This window comes from Manis javanica, chromosome 1 (assembly GCF_040802235.1).
Source record: "Manis javanica isolate MJ-LG chromosome 1, MJ_LKY, whole genome shotgun sequence".
In the NCBI taxonomy this organism is placed as follows: domain Eukaryota; kingdom Metazoa; phylum Chordata; class Mammalia; order Pholidota; family Manidae; genus Manis; species Manis javanica.
This window is the reverse complement of record NC_133156.1, coordinates 7,296,246-7,315,639: the sequence shown is the minus strand read 5'-3', so window position 1 is coordinate 7,315,639 and position 19,394 is coordinate 7,296,246. Positions and strand designations below refer to the sequence as shown.

The 19,394-nt window shown below is 41.8% G+C and overlaps 1 protein-coding gene across 1 annotated transcript; it reads left to right on the top strand.

Annotated features, from left to right (window-relative positions):
- Positions 1-821: 821 nt before the first annotated feature.
- LOC140850380 (uncharacterized) lies at positions 822-18,752 on the top strand. The gene is made up of 4 exons (XM_073240711.1): positions 822-1,154; positions 1,307-1,643; positions 1,914-2,064; positions 17,751-18,752. Exons 1-4 carry the CDS (start codon positions 822-824, stop codon positions 17,785-17,787), a joined length of 858 nt encoding a protein of 285 aa, XP_073096812.1. The 3' UTR covers positions 17,788-18,752.
- Positions 18,753-19,394: the final 642 nt, after the last annotated feature.

Genomic DNA, 19,394 nt, shown 5'->3' with positions numbered 1-19,394 from the left:
TGATAATATAGGTGCATGTTGTAACCACAATGTTGCTCATGTGAGACCTTCATAAGAGTGTATATCAATGATACCTTAATAATAATAAAAAAGAAAAATGTAGAGAAGAACATGCAGGCAAGAAGACAAAGTAACAACCAAACCCGAAAAGCAGGAGGGATTCACATTTTGTGTTTGAAATAATTATAGCCTGGCTACAGCCTTGTGGAGATCTGCTTATTAACACAAACACCTTTCTCTTTGGTGTTTCCTGAGCAATAATATTGCTGCCAATAGGGGACGGATGCTGAAGATGAAACACTCTAATTTAGAAATCACTTCGTGGTTGTAAGGGGACAGTTTGGTGCATCAGAAAGAACACAGGCTCAGTTCAAAGGTCGGCCTCACCTGGCATTTGGGACCTGAGCAGGTAAGATACACCACTGAACCTCAGTTTCCACATCTGTGAAATGGGATACCATGTCCTACTCTGCATGGTTATTTTAAAAATTTGAAGAAGGTACATGTAAAGTGCCTAGAATAACTTCTGTTACATGCTTGGTACTAAATAACCAAAGCAATCCATCCCTGGCATCATGGCCTTTTGTGCTTATTTTATTGGATTAAACTGTGGTGTAAATCAAAAGAGAAGTGGCTATCCCCACTGCTTTTTCTCTCGTGAGAGGTGGGCAGTCTGTATTTAACACCCCAAAGGCAATTTTCATGATAGTTTCAAGTGGTACAGGCCAGAATTGGCTCAAAACTGCCTGTTGGCAAAATGGGGAACCCGGAAAGGCATTGAGGTTTGACTTTTTGCTCTCTTCGGTTCTGTGACCTTGGAAATGTCGTTTAGTCTCTCTGGGGCTCATTTCCCTCGTGTAGAGAGGCCCTACCGCCTGCCCACCTGCATCAGCCGTCTAGAGGCGCAGCGAGGCCCGCAGCGCGACGGCGGGGCGGCACACAGACGCGGGCACGGATTCGCCTCGGCGGCCGCCGCTGTTTCCTTCCCGGCGGCCCCACGCTCCCGGCCGGCCGCCAGCCAGCCCGAGAGAGCTACCCGTGCTCGGCGTGCCCGCCCCGCGGCGCTGAGGGGGAGCCCCACGCGGGAGGAGCCCCCCTCCGGCCCACCCGAGGCCGTGACCTCCGGGGTGGCGGCACCCTGGCCACAGAGATCGGTGCGTATCCCCAGGGAGTCCCGGGGCAGTGGGGGGCGCCCTGCCCTCTGCCCCTACGATGTGGAGGCCCTCTGCCCCCCGGGTGGGGTCCTGCACGTCCCCTCCGCTCCCGCGCTGTGCCGCGCACCGTTTGCCCGCCGGGGATACTGCAGCCAGCACAGACTCCTGCCCTCGCCGAGCGCACGCCCAGGGGGAGGAAGCCGAGCGGCAGCGAGCGACACCAGAGCAAGACGGTGCTGGGCGCCGCGCGGGGGGCGCCAGGGAGGCCGCGCGGTGGGAGGACCCCCGCTTTCAACAGGCCGGGCAGGGAAGACCCCCTGAGGAGCCCCGCCAGGGATGGAGAAATGCTGGGGCGAGCCGCGGGGCCCGCAGGGCGCTCGGGGAGGCCCTCGCGCGCCCAGTGGCCGGCCTGCCGCGGCCTGGGGGCCCTGGTGAGCGTTTGGGTTTCCGTCGCCGTGAGATGCAAAGCCCTTCGGAGCGCTCTGGGCAGTGAGTGACGGACGTGACCTGGCTATGGCCGACGTGTGGGCAAAACCTGCGAGGGCAGAAGCAGGGAGGCCGCTGCGGTCGCAGGCGAGAGAGGACGGCGGCCTGGGCGGGTGACGGCGGTGTGGTGGCGAGCGGGGGCCCGGTTCCCGACGGGTCTGAAGGCAGAGCTGGCGGGACTTAGCGGTGTGTGGGCTGTGGAGTTTGGGAGAAAGGAAAGAGTCGGGGCTGGCTGAGAACATCAGCCTGCCTCCTATCGCCTCCTCGTTCCAGGGGGATTGCATTTGTCCCACCACCGGGGGGCAAGCTCCCAGCAACCTCTCAGGGCGACAGGAAATAAGGCGTGGAGCGAAGCAGGAAAGCTAAGACAAGAAATGAATTTTGGTGAACGCAAGGCTGCCCTGGAACAGCTTGATCCAAAAAGGTAAAGTGAAATGGCAGTAGTGCACTGGTAAATGTTTGACAACTGGCTTTGTGGGGGGAAAGTCCTGGTTTGTAGCATTTGCTAATTTCTGAGGTGTAAATATTGCCATCGTAGTTAACTCAAGGTACCAACATTACTGAACATGGTGTTGGGAAGAGATGTGTACAATCTGCCCTGATGAGCCAGGGTGAGCTCCCATAGCCCCTTGGTATCCCATGGCATCCTGCACCTCCAGGAAACAGGCCGCCTACACTGCAACCCCTCCTCCGCCCCTGCCTTGGTCCCAAGGATGCAATGGACTAATTCATTCATCTTGTTTCACTGATGCAAACACAGAACCTGTAATGGCTCAATAACCATTTCTTGATCAGAACCAAACTTCATTTCAATGCAGTATTTGCCTATGTGAGGGACAGCGTGCATCTCACCACCACTCCTAGAGTACTCAGTGCAGGCTCATTTTTTACTTTATTTATTTGATATGTAATAGTAGCTGAAAGATATTTACTCATTTATTTTTATAATACTCAGGCCAAATAAACTCTCCTGAGGCTGCCTAAATAATATCCCTTTTAACAAGTAGTGAAAATTTATCTTTGAGCTGAGCTTTACAGTATTTTAGTTTTGATATCTTATTTTTTAGTAATTAATACCTTTTATTTGATCAGAAGAAAAGTGTAGGAAATAAACTACTAAATAACAATAAAGAGGAAAAGAGGCTATTCCCAGTATCCTATTTTTTTAAGTAGTAGCTTTTATATCAAAACAAGGAATGAGTTTCACCAGTCATTTCACTCCTACATGGTCTTTGTTGACCACTGGGCTCAGATAGCTCCTCTCTGCATTTGTTCTGTCACTCTCAGTTCTTCATATTTTATTTACAAAACAAAAATACTATAACCTATAACAAAAAGAAAATAACTACCACTCCCTGCTACAATGCTGTCATCATGCTCTGTCACCAAATTACTGGGTCTATTTCTATTGTGCCTCACTTTCTATTCAGTGTCAGTATCAACTTTCCTTCACCTTTTGATATTGAAGAAAAAGAAATATGGCAGATTGAATACATGTTTTCTCCCCCACTCCTCCCCAAGCCTATTAAAATGGCCACACAGTTATTTTTTAAATGTATGTCTCCCCAAGGATAGGGACCAGTGAAAACATGAAAATGAGAAAGTGGTTGAATGAGTAGCCACTGCTGTTTTGCAGTGAGGTGAAAGCAGTGAGGCACTTCACTGCCTGCAAGTGGGGAGGCCAGAGCAATTCATGCACGCTACAGAGTCCTGGCAAGGCTCAGGACCTGGGAGTACAGGAACCTCTGACAGCAGAAAGGCAGAGTAGGGGCTGAAAACAGGACCAGTGGGAAGTCTGGTTAAGGAGCGTAAGATCCTGGCCCCTAGGCAGGAAATTGTCCTCTGCTCCAAGGAGGCAGTAGCTTGATTCTCCGGTGAAGGTGAGCTGCAGAAGCACTGGACTTGGGGACACAAATGACAACCAGGACAGAGCACAACAGCTCTGGAAACAAGTGGATGCCTGCTGCTGAACGGTGAGAACCCAGTCCTCCAGTGAAATTCCAAGGATTCCACTCAGTCACCCTCCATTCTCCACCTACCAAAGCCACATTTGTGCACTCAGAGATTCGGTCAACTTTTTAGTATGTTACCATTTATACTCAATGAAATCTTTGAGGAATATTTTTAAAAGACACAGTAAAGAACTAAGCAAACTGAAGTGTAAATGAGAGGAAAGTAACAGTTCAGAGAGCAGGAAAAAAAATTTAACCTCCCACTATAATTAATACTCTCATATAGATTAGAATATATCATTTTCATGAAATAAAAAATGTCATGAAAATGGAACATTAACAGAACAAGATAAAACTTTAGGAAATCGAAAATATAACAAAACATTTAAAATACAGTAGTAACATTAGAGAAAATGGCAGAGGAGGGCACTTAAAGAAGTGGCCCTTCCACTGAATTAAGCGTAAGTTGGCAAAGGCTGACAGAATAAACTTTTGTTTCGACCTCTGGAATCTAATCTGAAATTTAGCAACCAAGGCAGTGCTGAATAAAGGGTAGGGCGACTGAATTTTAGTCAGAAGGCACTGTGGTGTTTTTGGCTTCCTGACTACCACCCTGCACCCCAGTGCAGGGACAGCAGCAACTCTGGGGCTGGTGGCCCACATCCTTGGAGGAGCACTGTCCAAGAGCCAGGGGGCTAATAAAGGTCTCTGATGAATCTGAGGGCCCTGCACAAGCAGAAGGTGAAGGTTGAAGTGAAGTCATAAGTGACCTCATTTATCACTGAATAAATGCCCAGCTCAGGGTCAAGCTACAAAAACTAAGAGAGTAACTCTTTTTCCCCTTTACTGTTTTGTCTGATATTAGTTCAGTCAACTCAGCTCTCTTTTGGTTACAATTTGCAAGGAATTCTATTTTTCCATCCTTTCACCTTCAACTTACTTGTATCTTTGGATCTCAGATGAATCTCTTATAGGCAGCATAAAGTTAGATCATGTGGATCTTTTAAAAAAAAATTGATTTACCAATCTCTGCCTTTTGATTGGGGAGTTTAATCCATTTACTTTTAGAGTAATTACTAATGAGGAGGGACATCTTCCATTTTGTTTTTCTTTGGTACGTGTTATCCCTGTTCATTCTTCATTACCTCCATTACTACTTTCTTTTGTGTTTTTAAAAACTTACAAAAGAATGACCTTACATATTAATAAAAAGGTCAATTAATCAAGAAGGCATAAGAATTATAAATATATATGCACCAAACAAAGCCCCCAAAATATATGAAGCGAACTTCCACAGAACTGAAAGGAAAAACAGACAATTATACAGTAATAGTATAAGACTTCAACCCCTCACTTTAAATAATGGATAGAATATCTATACAGAAGATCAATAAGAAAATAGAGGATTTATACAACATTCTAAATAAATTTGACCTAACAGACATGTACAAAACACTCCACCCAATAAGAACAGAACATACACTCCTCTCAGGTGCATATGGAACATTCTCCAAGACAGACCATATATTAGGCCACACACACATATACAAATCAATTACAATATGTGGAAATTAAATAGTACACTCTTAAGCAACTACTGGATCAAAGAATAAATCACAAGGGATATTAGAAAATACAGATGAATAAAAATGAAAACAATGTACCAAAATTTTTGGAGTGTACAAAAACAGTGCTCAGAGGGAAAGCTACAGCAGTAAGAGACTACATATTAAAAAAGAAGATCTCAAGTCAATAACCCAACTCTATACATTAAAGAACTATGTAAAGAAGAGCAAACTACAGCCAAAACTATCAAAGGAAGAAATTAATGAAGATTAGAGCAGGGATAAATAAGGTGGAGAATAGACAAACAGAAAATTAATGAAACTAAATGTGGTTTTTTTTAGATCAAGAAAATTGACAAGCTTTTAGCTAAATTGGCTAAGAAAAAAAAGACTCAGATTACTAAAATCAGAAATGAAAATGGGGAAATTACTACCAACTTTACAGTTGTAAGCAAATACCATGAACAATGCATACCAACAATTGGACAACCTTGATAAAATGGAAAAATTCCTACAAACACACAATCTACTAAAGATTATTGAAGAAGGAATAAAAAAGTATGAATGAACGTATGCCAAGTAAGGAGATTCAACCAGTAATCAAAAGCCTGCCAACAAAGAAACACCCGGAACCAGACGGCTTCACTGTTGAATTCTACCAAACTAAAGAACTCATAGTAATCTTCCTCAAACTCTTCCAAATAATTGAAGAGGAGGGAATCATTTCTAACTCATTTTATGAAGCCAGCATTACCTTGATCCAGACAAATATCATTAAAAAATTGCAGGCCAATTTTCCCTATGAATATAGATCTAAAAATCCTCATCAAAATAGTAGCAAATCAAATTTAGCAGCATTTAGAAAGATTATACATCATGACCAAGTGGGATTTAATCCCAGAAGGCAAAAGTAGTTTAACATTAGAAAGTCAGTCAATGTAACATACCACATTAATGGAATGAAGGGAAAAACACTACCTGATCATGTAACTTGATACAGACAAAGCATCCGACAAATTCCAATACCCTTTCATGATAAAAAATACTCAATAAACAAGGAATAGAAAGGAACTTCCTCAACATCATAAAGGCAATATATAAAAAACCTGTAACTAAAGTTGTACTTAGTAATGAAAGACTGAACTGTCTCCCCTAAGATAAAGGCAAAACAAGGACGCCCACTTTTGCTTTATCTACTCAAGATAGTACTGGAAGCTCTAGACAAAGCAATTAGGTAAGAAAAGAAATTCAAAAATTGGAATGGAGGAAGTAAAACCTTGTCTTCACTAAGGACATAACTATATATGTAGGAAACCCTAAAGAATTTGTAGAAGAAATCTCTTAGAGCCAATAAATAATTCCATTAAGTTGCAAGATAAACAAAAACAATTTGTATCTCTATACATTATCAAGAAGAAAATTAAGAAAATAATTCCACTTACAATAACATCAAAAAGAATAAAATATTTAGGAATAAAATTTAACTAAGAAGGTATAAGACATATACAATGGAAGATATGTAATATTGTGGAAAGAAATTAAAGAAGACATGAATAAATGGAAAGATATCCCATGTACATGAATTGGAAGACTTGGTATTGTTAAGATGACAATACTACCCAAAGTGATGTACAGATGTAATGAAAATATTATCAATGGTGTTTTTGAAGAAATGGAAAAATACATCCTAAATTTCACATGGAATTTCAAGTGACCTTAAATAACCAAAACAATACTAAAAAAGAAGGACAGATTTGGAGAGCATGACCTTCCTGATTTCAAAACTTACTACAAAGCTACAATAATCAGAACAGTGTGGTCCTGTCCTAAGGAGAGACATATAAACCAATGTAATAGAACTGACTATCTATAGTCAGCTGATTTTCAACAAGGATGCTAAGACCGTGCAATGAGAAAAGAATAGGCTCTTAAACAAATGGTGCTGAGAAAACTGTTTATCCTCATGGAAAAGTATGGTTGGAGCCTTACCTTGTACCATTTATAAAAAGTAACTAGAATGGATCAAAGACATAAATGTAAGAGCTAAAATAATAAAACTCTTAGAAGAAACAGGGGAAAATCTGTGTAACCTTGAGTTTAATGATTACTTAAAATGACACAAAAAACACAGACAGCAAAAGAAAGCATAGACAAATGGGGTTACATCAAACTTTAAAACTTGTGCATCAGAAGACACTGTCAAGAGAGTGAAAGGACAATGCACAGGAGACAATATTTGCAAATCATACACCTGATAAGGGTTTCATATCCAGAATATTTTTTTTAGAAAACCTCCATGACTAATTTCTATTACGATTGAGGTTTTTGTTCCTTTTTATCCCTTTCATTTCATCTATTTAACCCACCTACCCCAACCCCTCCCTCGTGGTAACCACCAGTCACTTCTCAGTGTCTATGAGTCTATTGCTGTTTTGTTCATTTTGTTTGTTTTTAGAATCCACCTATAACTGAAATCATATGGTATTTGTCTTCTTCTACTTGGCTTATTTCATTTAGCACAATATCCTCTAAGTGTACCCATGTTGTCACAAATGACAAGATTTCTTTCTTGTTTATGGCTGAATAATATTCTGCTGTATATATGTACCACATCTTCTTTATCCATTCATCTATTGATGGACACTTTCTATGTTGACAGGTAATAACTACACTTGTAGGGGTGAGCATTTAATGATGTACATAACTGTTAAATTACTTGAAACTAATATAATATTGTATATCAACTATACTTCAATAGAAAACTCAAAAACAGAAATAAATTTCTGTTGTTTATCACCAAGAAAAAAAACCTCTTACAACTCAACACCAAAAAGAGAACCTAATTTAAAATTAGGCAAACTACTTGAATAGACATTTCTTCAAAGGTGATATGCAAATAACCAATAAGCATATGAAAAGATATTCAATATCAGTAGTCATTAAGGAAATGCAAATCAAAGCCATAATGAGATATAACTTCACACTTATTAGGATGGCTTTAACAATGAAAACAGAATAAATAGTGCTAATAGGAAGGCAGAGAATTGGAACCTTCATGAATTGCAGGTGCGAATGTAAAATGGTGCAGCCACCATGGAAAACAATTTTGTGGTTTCTCAAAAAGCCAACATAGTATTACCATATGAAGCACAAATTGCACTCCTATACACAAAAAATTGAAAACAGAGATTTAAATGGATACTCTTATGTGAATGTTCATAGCATTATTATTCACAATAGCCAAAAAATAGAAATAACCGACTGTCCACTAACAGATGATGGATAAAAAAATTGATATATGTATATTATATACTATTCATGTATATTATTGTATATTATAATATTATTCATCCATGAAATGGGATGATGTTCTGACACATGCTACAATATGAACTAACCTTGAAAACAATATGCTAAGTGAAATTACTCAAACACAAAAAGTCACATATCATTTGATTCCACTTATATGAAATATCTAGAATAGGCAAATTCAAACAGAAAGTAGATTAGAACAGTCTCCAGGGGCCGGGGATGGGGGATTGGAGCATTACTGCCTAAGGGACAGGAATTTTTTGTTGGAGTGATGAGAGTGTTTTGGGAATAAGCAATGTTGATGGTTGCACAATGTTGTGAATGTAATTTATGTGTACTTAGAAGTTATACACTTAAAGATGTATACTTAAAATTATACATTTAAAATGGTTTTTACTGTATCAAGAGAAATATAAATAAATAAATAAAATAGAAAAGTCAGAAGATAAAGTCCTATTAATACACCAAGAAGCAGAATAACAGACAAAAGAGATGAAAATTGGAGTAAAAAGATGTTTTACTTGAATAATTAATCCCAGGAGCTCCCAAATTAGACTAACAAGGGTTCTAGGAAGAGCAGGCTTAGGGAAAAAAAAGAGATAAGAAAATTTCCCACATATAGGGAAATGGACTTAGACCATAAAAATTATGATGGACCTTCAGAACATCATTGTTCCAAAGAAGAGTCCTAAATGCTCACAGAGAGCTAAAATTAGGTTGGATACAAAGGATAAGACCTCAGAATGGCATTGGAAAATGCAACCTCTGCTTAAGAAGCAGAAAACAGCTAGGATATCTCCCCTCCCCTAACAATGAAAAAAGAAATTTTTCTTGAGCCCTCTAGAACTCATTTGCAAGCTCATTTCCATGGGCCTCTACCAGTTTAATGCTCACAAGAAGACAGAGGACTGGGCAGAAGCCCAGAGACCCTCCTTGGCAGCACATGCCCACAGGGGTATAGGTATTCCCTCCCACTTCCTCAGATGCTCTCTACTCAGAGAAAAGAGCTGCTAGGGGAGGGGCAGCAAACCCTCTTGCCCATCACTTCTGGGGAAGGAGTAGAGCAAGGGCCATCTGCTTTAAGGAGAGAGGAGAAAGCCTCTCCCTGGAACAGGCAAAGATCCATTCCTGCTGGGGGAAAATAGAAGCAAAACTCCTATATCATTGCTGGAGGAGGAGGAAAATGTTTTGGGTCCAGGGAGCTTACATTTGTACCAAGAAGTGGTCTGCAGTTGATGAAGGAAAGGCAGAAAATGCCTACTGAAGTCCAAATACAGATACAGGTGGTTGGGTTGCCAAGGGAAAGAAGGCAGGAATGCTTAAGATGCTCCATCCCTGAGGCCCAGGTGCATAGGACCTGCCTAAGACTGAGACTGGAACAGGACAACAGAAACCCTACCACCACCCCAGGCTGAGCACTGGGTAACAACCAACTGAGGTCTACTGCCTGGAGAGGCTCAGGAACATGAGAGAGAGCCCTCCCCTGAGGTATAGTAATGCAGGGATGGGTTGAAAGGGGAGCAGGAAAACAGAAGAGCCTCCTGGCTCCTGAGTCCTTTCTCTAACAGGTATGATAGCATCTCATCACCAGAAGTATGGGAGGCTTGTGGTGCAACAGAAAACCCAAACCCAGCTTAGCTGCCGATGGATTTGCTTGACCATCCACACTAAGTCCTAAGTCCTGACAGAAGAGGAGACATGCCCATTTCTGAGTATAAATTCTATTTACCTAAGTCTCTACTGTTCTTCTACATTCAAACAAAAATTACAACACATACGCAAGAGCAAGAGGAAAAAAAAACTGTTGTCAGGAGATAAAATAATCAACAGAACAGGACTCAGAAATAACCCAGATATAACTATGAGAGTCTTTAAAATAATGGTAATTAATTTGTCAAAGAATCTAGTAGAAAAGGTAGACAACATGCATGAGGAGCTTCAGCAAAGACATGAAAACTGTAAGAGTCACATGGAAAAGCTGGAAATTTAAAAACATGATTTCCATTCTGTTAGTGGATGAGTCAGTAGACTCAATACTTGAGAAGTAAAAAGAATGACATTAGACGTCTCAAGAGCCAAACTGGAATCTAGAAGAAGATGTGGTGACTACCTTCATTTGCCAATCAGGAGTGAATTTAGATACATTCTTATACACACAGTATGTCCAAAAATTTACCTTCCATCCATCCTTTCTCAGGAATTTCCTGGAGTAAGTTCTCCACCAAAATAGGAGAGTAAACAAGGAGAGAGGAGGATGTAGTTCTGGGCTCAAGGGATCCAATGAAGGTGAGAAGCCAAACAAGTCCCCAGTATGGTAGTGAAGGCGAGATGGCTGTGCACTGAACCTAGTGGTAACAGGAGGACAGGGAGGCGGAGGGTTTTAGGGAGACTACTGCCAAAGAAAAAAAAATGAAATTGGTGGCTTATCTGAAGTATTTGACCACTGACAGGAGTTTTCAAATCTTTCTGAATATCTCAGACTGAATTAGAGGAAAGTACATTAAGAAAATGAAGCAAGTAAACAAAAAAAGGGCAATTATTATCCCAGGAAAAAGTTTAAATGTCATACAAAAAAAGGGGGGTGCAGAGATTGGAGTGAGGCAATTTCAAGTTACAGAACATCATGGACTGACTGTCACCACCACAAGCCAGGAAGTGGCAAAAAGGACTCAAACCAGAGTCTCAGAGGGATCATGGCCCGACCAACACCTCGATCTCAGATTTTCAACCTCCAGAATTGTAAGAGAATAGATTTCTGTAGTGTTAAGCCCCTCACCTGTGGTACTTTGTTACAGCAACCTTAAGAAGCTAATACTCTTACTCCTTCGATCAACAAAGCTCACCTCTGAGTAAGTCTCTTGTCTGTTGACCAACTGTCCCTCATTCCTAATTGGTCAAAACCCTCACGTGAGTTCTCTCAATGAACTGACTCAAAGCAGCCGGCTTCCTCAGCTCACTGGCCTCCTTCACTCTGTCGGCAGAGTCACAGATCATCGATGCATTGAAAACCTTTGCTGAAGAAAGTGTTAAGTCATGGTGATTGAATGGCACTGTAAGTCATGTTTCAGCTACACCCATCTAGCCATAAAGGAACCTCCTTTTTTCATCCCAGTCATATTTTGCATTGTTCTAAATTGATTTTCTCAATTTTCCTGGAGCCATCAATCATAACCACAGTGCCTGGGTCTGTTTAAATCATGCTCTTTTTTAGGAGCAACAAAGAAATCCTGCTCTCCTCTTCTTGGGCACCCAGGGCCTTTGTAGTGCCCCTTGTGCCATACCTGCTGGCCGGGCTGAGAACGGGGGGCACTGACCAGAGAGACTGCGGGTCAGTTTCTTTCCACCTCTGTAGACTTAGATCCACCCTCAGGGAGCAAAGGAAAACAAAACTTTTAATTTAATAAATCTGTACACATAAAAATTTCTGAGTTCCCAATCAAGTCAAGTTCTCAGCATTTCCAAAGTATGCCAGCTAACCACCCTATCTGCTCACCTCCCATAACCCTTATTTATCCTCTTCTCTAATCAAGCTCCTCTTGGATTCAGGTGAGCAGCAGCAGCTAAGACCTGATGTAGATGAAAGTTTCACACAATATTTTTAATCAGGAGAAGCAGTGTCATTTTTAAGCTATTATTATAACACGGAGAGAATTTGCCTAGAGTGTTAAAAAGCAATTAGCGAAAGCAGCAACATTGGTAATCCATCTGACCAGCTACCACACAAGCATACCTCCTCAACTCCACTAACCTTTACCTCACTCCATCATCACCTACCAGCAGGATCTTGGATCCTGTCATTACTTAGACCTGTTCTACCTCTGGAACGTCCTGTTGGAGAAGCTTCTCTTGAACAAGCCTTCTTGTCTTGTCCTTCCACACACTTATGCCCTCTGAACCTGCGCCTCCTCCTTGTTATGGGTGGCTGTCCCTTAATTCCTTCCTGTTCTCCCTGTCCTTTGCCAGCCTTCTTTGAAAGGGTGATACCCACCCTGCCTCCCTTCCCACTCAGAATTAGCCACTATGGGTTAAAGATAGTATGAGTTAATCATAATTTCATTTAAATTATGATAGTAATGAGTTACACTTGACTTTGGAATTCTAGTGGTACTGTTTCTGTTATTTACAAGTCTTACAATTTTGTGCTACACAATACTATAACTAAGTAAAAATCAACAGTATAAGCCAAAGGATCATTGACTACTAGCACAATTTTCCATTGAGAAAGACTTTCACTGCAAAGGACTCTGGAAGGAGGTGATTAAGTGTCTGTTGGCTTATGGGGTCTCAGGAGTTGCCTGAAGGCCAGATTCCCATGACAAGCCTCCAGAGAACAATCCGAACTGATGGCAGTTTCCAGAACATGGCAGAAATTCAAGAAAGCAGGATGAGAGTGTATTCTAATTGTGAATAGAATCCAAGTGAAATAGAATGCCAAAGAAAATGATCTTATGAAAGAATCCCCAGAGGAAATGAATCTGGAAGAAGTCGGCACATCGAGGATGGACAGGGACTGCATTAACCACTCCATTGAGGCAGTAGTGCTCCGATTTCTTTTTTTTTTTTTTTTAAGCAGTAGAACTGTTTCTTCAAATTGAAACAAAAAAAGAACTCTGATTAAAACTGAAGTCACGGGTCTGGAGCCCCATTACCCAGTCCCACTGACTTTGGAGGTGATTCCAAAGTCCTTCTTTAGAACCACAAAGATGCGCAATAGTTTGAAAACCATTGGCCTGGGAAATTCAGCCTCTGCTAACCCAACCATCACTGGTCATACCATAACTGGCTATCAAGTACAAGAATATTAATTAAAATATTCAGAGTGGACTACTTGGATATGCATGTGAGGTTACAATAGTTAATAAATAATGGAAGCTGGGCACATCTATTTGTGATTTTTTTTCTAGGAAACTTTAAGAAATTCTTGTGTTTCAAAATTACAATGTGCTGTTGCCTCTATTCTTAACTCAGTCCCGAGATGCCTAGGTCACCAGTGTCACTGTCATTCACATATCTCTTAATTATTCATATGCTCATTAAATATTTAGTAAGTCATTACTAATTATTTATATATATCTATTATTTATCTGTATATATAAATAGAGAGAGGCATTTGAAAAACACATTTGAATAAGGCATAATCTCTGTCTCCCAGCTTGAAGTCTAATAGAGGAGATTAAAGTTGGTAGATTAGAAGTGTGCACAGGATGCTGTGGGAGCCGGGAGAAAGGGCAGCTAAATCAGCCTGATGACCATGAGCAGAGGTCAAGGGACACTATTCAGAGAAATGACATTGGCCTAAGTTTTGAAAGAAAAACAGGATGAAGATAAAGTCAGATGATTTACTAGAGAGATGGGCAGAGTCTAGATGGTGAAAAACTTTGTGCTTTTTTCTCTTACATCTATATGACACTCTGAAACAGACAAAACTATAGTAATGGAAAAGATAGAGATGAATAATTGCTGGGGGGTAGGGCTAAAGTAACTATAAGGGACTAATCGAAGAATTTCCCTGGGATGCAGTCACAATTCTGTATCCTACCTGTGGTGGTGGCTGTGCAAATTTATATATGTATTGAAATTCACAGAACTGTGTATTCCCCCCAAAATAAAACTTACTGTGTGATGAAAAATACATAACCACCTCAACAACTCACGACAACAAAAAAAAAAACAATTAAAAAATGGGCAGAGGAACTGATTAGACATTTTTCCAGAAGACATCCAAATGGCCAACTGATACATGAAAAGATGCTCAACATCACTAACCATCAATAAAATGCAAATCAAAACCACAGTGAGATATCACCTCATGCCTATTAGAATGGCTGTTATCAAAAGGACAAGAAATAACAAGTGTTGGCCAGGATATGAAGGAAAGCAAACATACACACAGTATTGATGGAAATGTAAACTGGTGCAGCCACTATAGAAATTGGTATGAAGGATCCTCAAAAAATTAAAAGAACTACCATATGACCCAGCTATTCCACATCTGAATGTTTATCCAAAGAATGCAAAAACACTAAATTGAAAGATATATGCACCCCTAGTTCATTGCAGCATTATTTACAGTAGGCAAGAAACGGGAGCAACCTAAGTGCCCACTGATAGATGAATGAATAAAGAGAATGTGATACATATATATAATGTAGTATTACTCAGCCATAAAAAGGAAGGAAATTCTGCCACTTAGGACAACACGGATGTACCTAGAGGGTATTACGCTAAGTGAAGTAAGACAGACAAGACAAATACCATATGATTTCACTTATTTGTGGAATGTGAAAAACACAACAAAACAAGTGAAAAAACAAAAAAAGACAAAACAAACTCATAGATACTGAGAACAGATTGAAGGTCACCAGAGGGAAGGAGAAGGAGGTTGGAGGATGGGCAAAATGGATGAAAGGAGTCACCTGTACAGTGATGCAATGGTGACCAGACTGGTGGCGGTGATCACTTTGTATTGTAAAAAGATGTCAAATTGTAAAACTGTACATATATGTATACACACACACACACACACACACACACACACACACACACACACACATATATACACCTCTCAAAAAATCACAACTAATTGATCCAAGGTCAATCACTCAATGTATTGGGGAAAAAAACAAATGAAAGTCTTCATCAGTGTTTTTGTGGTTTTCTTTTAGGTGTTTTGGTACAGTTATTTGTCAGTTTTCTAAATTATTCATGATATCATTAGTTTAAAAAATATTGCCACATTTGTAGTTATAGTCTTTTTTAATTGGTCCCACAATAATGACATATTAGAAAGTCTGACTTCCATCTGAAAATAAGACCAATTGATAAATTTTTATCTTTCTAAACCCTATATTATTTTGCAAAATAATATAAAATATAGATTTATTTATATATATATAATTAGTTCTTTCATATGTAATCTCTTAGCAGAAAAATTTTAATAAACAATATTATAGTTATGAAAATTTAATTGTATTTCTTAATACTATAACAACTATCTTAAAATAAAAATTTGAAAATATAACATTCATGATATTATAAAAATATCAAATAGTTAATTTTCATCATTTGCAGTAGTTATATTCTACAAAATCACTGCAAACATTGAATTAGCAAATACTGACTCTTTACTCCTAAGGGAAACAAAGGCTTAGGTTCCTGGGAGCCTCTGGTCACATTTGTGGGGGCCCGGCCTACGGCCGAGGCTGAGCCCCACTCTAGCTGGACAACACCCTAAAGATGGCGCCTGCTTCCTGCTCACCACCCTTTCCCCTCTTCCCTGTTGGGGATTGGCCCAGCAGACTTCCGTACCCGTGCACAGCTCGTGCTGCCCGCTTAGAGTGGCGCGTGACACCTATCCGCTTAAAGGTCACGCATGATACTGTCCTAGATTGGTTGGGTGACTGAATATAAGGGAGCCCACCGGGAGGGAAAAGAGCTGCCAAACAACTGCTGTAACCGCCGCGAGAGATTAGACAATAAAGCCTAGAGAAGAATCAAGACCTTGGGCATGTTGCCTCGGCCCCTGAAGGGTCGCGACAAGTGGTGCCGAAACCCGGGAATCGCTAAACCTTGTCGTGACCTGATCCGCTGACCCTGGTGCCTGCCGATGAACATCGCTGGACGCCATTCGGTCGGCTGGCCAGACCGGGAGAGGGAACCGAGGAGGGTGAGTGGATTGGCGAGTAAACTGAAAGTATATGTGGCAGGGCAGACAGCAGGCAGTTGCGGTGGGTGTTTATGTGTAGTGTGTGTGTCCTGTTAGTGTTTGTGATATTATATGTAGTGTGTGTGTCCTGTTAGTGTTTGTGACATTGTTTATTATAATATATGGAATGAGGAGGCACCAGTGAAGGTTCGCAGAGCAGCGACGAAATCAAAAGGTTCGCAGAGTGGCGACGAAATCAAAAGGTTCGCGGAATTAGCGACGTAGTCCATCTAAATCATAACTAGGATACTTGCCCCTTTAGAGAGAGGATGGGGACGGAGGCCTCTAGGGTTAGGGCCGAGGAACCTCTGAAAGCGCTCCTTAGAGCTGATGGAACCCCTTTGAAAACGAAGACTGCCAGGGCATTCCTGAACACTATAGAGAATCATGCCCCATGGTTCTTAGATGAAGGAAAAATCACCAGCCCTTTATGGGACAGACTGGGGGATGACCTACACCGGGCAGACAAGAGGGAGCCCCTTCCGCCAGGGACAATCCCTATTTGGGGTCGAGTAAAAAATTGCCTGAAGGGACAGAAGCCAAGCTGCTGAGAGGCCATCCAAGAGGGGGAGGAAATATTAGAGGAAGTACGAGAAGAGTGTGCCTCCGCAAAGGCATCGGAAGGGGAATCTGAACAGGGACTGCCATCTGATGAGGATGATGACGGGGAACTTTTGGGGGACGAGCTAGAGAACAGGTTTAATAGCAGAGTTAAACTAACCACAGAGACTCTTTACCGTGAGCAGTCTAATACCATAATGAAAAAACAGGGGTACAGGGGCACTAGAGGACTAGGGAAGGATCTCCAAGGGAAAGAACAACCAATCCTTTTAGCAGGGAGACCGCCCAAAGGGCCCGGAGGACCAGGATTGGGTTTTTCTTCGGGGCCACTGAGGGAAAACAGCCTATAGAAATAACATGGCAGTCAAAAAGGCCCGTGTGGGTACCTCAGTGGCCCCTCACCAAAGAAAAGAAGGAAGCAGCCCACACTTTAGTACAAGAACAGATAGCAGCTGGTCACCTCCAGCCCTCTACCTCGCCATGGAACACACCTATTTTTGTAATTAGGAAAAAGTATCAAAGACTGTTTCTTCTCCATCCCGCTTCACCCCAGAGACTGTCAAAGGTTTATTGCCACAGGGCATGGCTAATAGCCCCACCATGTGTATGTAAAGAAGGCCTTACAAACTGTCAGGAAACAGTTTCCCCTGATAATCTATCATTATATGGATGACATCCTTTTGTGTCATGAGAGCAGCAGGGAGCTAGAGACAACCCTCAGGGTCAGGGTATGGTGGAACGCACCCACCTCACCCTCAAGAATGCCTTATATAAACAAAAAGGGGGAATAGGTGAAGACTTTAGATCCCCCAGAGACAAATTAAACATCATATTATTCATTTTAAACTTTTTAACACTGGACAAAAATGGCCGCAGTGCAGCAGAGTGGCATGGCCAACAATCCAATCCAAAACACATGCCTAAAGTTTTGTGGAAGGATGTGTTGGAAGGAACATGGAAAGGCCCAGACCCAGTGATAATCTGGACCCGAGGCTCAGTTTGTGTTTTTCCACAGGACCAGCAGAACCCTGTTTGGATGCCTGAATGTCTGATACACAGAGTGGAAAACCCCGGAGCAGAGGTACAAGATGATCGCACTGCTTCTGCTCCTGCCGTGGATCCTACAGCAGGCGACGGCGAGCCGAGCTGCAGCTGCAGCCACAGCCGCGCTGACTATCACCATTCCTACGGCAGAGATGCTGAATGGTCTGTCCCAGGCCACTGAACCTTCTTCAAGAACAATTGGACCTCTTGGGGGAGGTTTTGTCTGTGGGCTGCGTATATGAGGGTGTATTACTGGTATGTTAAACGCCACCAAAGCCTGGTCAGGTGTAGGTGTCATAGGAATATTGCTAATTGTGGGCCTCCTCCTGGTTGGGAGGAAAGTCTGTTCCATACAAAAACAGCAACGGGGAGAACGGAAGGTCCTGTTGCAGGCCATGGCAGCGCTAGAGGAAGGCATCTCCCCTAGAGTATGGCTTAATATGCTGGATCAGTAGTCAAGGACAGGTAAGATCGGGAGCTGCGCATATCAACCTAAGACAGGGCGCAGACCTAAGCTGTCTGTTGCCTGAGGACGGGTAAGAATGCCGCAGACTCTGGACGACCTAAGACAGGCATGATCCCAACAGCCCTTTGGTTATAAAACAATAAAGGGGGAGATGTGGGGGCCCGGCCTACAGCCGAGGCTGAGCCCCACTCTAGCTGGACAACGCCCTAAAGATGGCGCCTGCTTCCTGCTCACCACCCTTTCCCCTCTTCCCTGTTGGGGATTGGCCCAGCAGACTTCCGTACCCGTGCACAGCTCATGCTGCCCGCTTAGAGTGGCGCGTGACACCTATCCGCTTAAAGGTCACACATGATACTGTCCTAGATTGGTTGGGTGACTGAATATAAGGGAGCCCGCCGGGAGGGAAAAGAGCTGCCCGACAACTGCTGTAACCGCCGCGAGAGATTAGACAATAAAGCCTAGAGAAGAATCAAGACCTTGGGCGTGTTGCTTCGGTCCCTGAAGGGTCGCGACAACATTTTCATGAACAGATGGGACCATAACCTTGTTTTATGTATGTTTGTGTTTAATGACACCTAATTAATGCACATTGTTAAATTCACAGCCAACAGTGCTGTAATTTGTGCCTGAACAAAGCCTATTTAACACACATATTTTCTCATGAGGTGCATCACAGCCTTCTTGTATTTAAGAATACTATACAGCACCTCAGACTAAATTTTCAGGCCATTTTAAATGGCAAAATTGGTACCCCTCCCCCCCTCAAAATGAGAAACGTATGGCACTAAATAACCTTTGAAAAGGATACTTGTTTACAGTATGAGAGCTGAAACAAGAGGTCACTTTTTTTACCTCAAGATAATGGCAATTCACATTTTTTGTCATTCTGCATGCTGGCAAATGACCATGGGAGCACTACAAGTATTGAGTTTGGAGTTAGAAATAAATTTCAGCAAGTAGTCAATTTGCAAATAAGAATCCACAATGAGAATTGGCCATTCCTGGGAATAAATCTAACAAAGTATGTCCATTTATTGTGTTACAATATAACAGTGAAAACCAAAACCACAAATTTATTAGTAAAAAATAGGAATATTTTTTGTAATTTTGGTGTTGTAAATAGCTTTGTTAACTGGACACCAAGGCCAA

Excerpts from the sequence above, each read along its gene's own strand:
- LOC140850380 (XM_073240711.1), top strand. The coding sequence starts at position 822 with ATGTCGTTTAGTCTCTCTGGGGCTCATTTCCCTCGTGTAGAGAGGCCC. Across the intron at positions 1,155-1,306 it reads CACCCTGGCCACAGAGATCG|CCAGCACAGACTCCTGCCCT; the intron begins GTGCGTATCCCC and ends GGGATACTGCAG. Across the intron at positions 1,644-1,913 it reads CCTTCGGAGCGCTCTGGGCA|GGGGATTGCATTTGTCCCAC; the intron begins GTGAGTGACGGA and ends TCCTCGTTCCAG.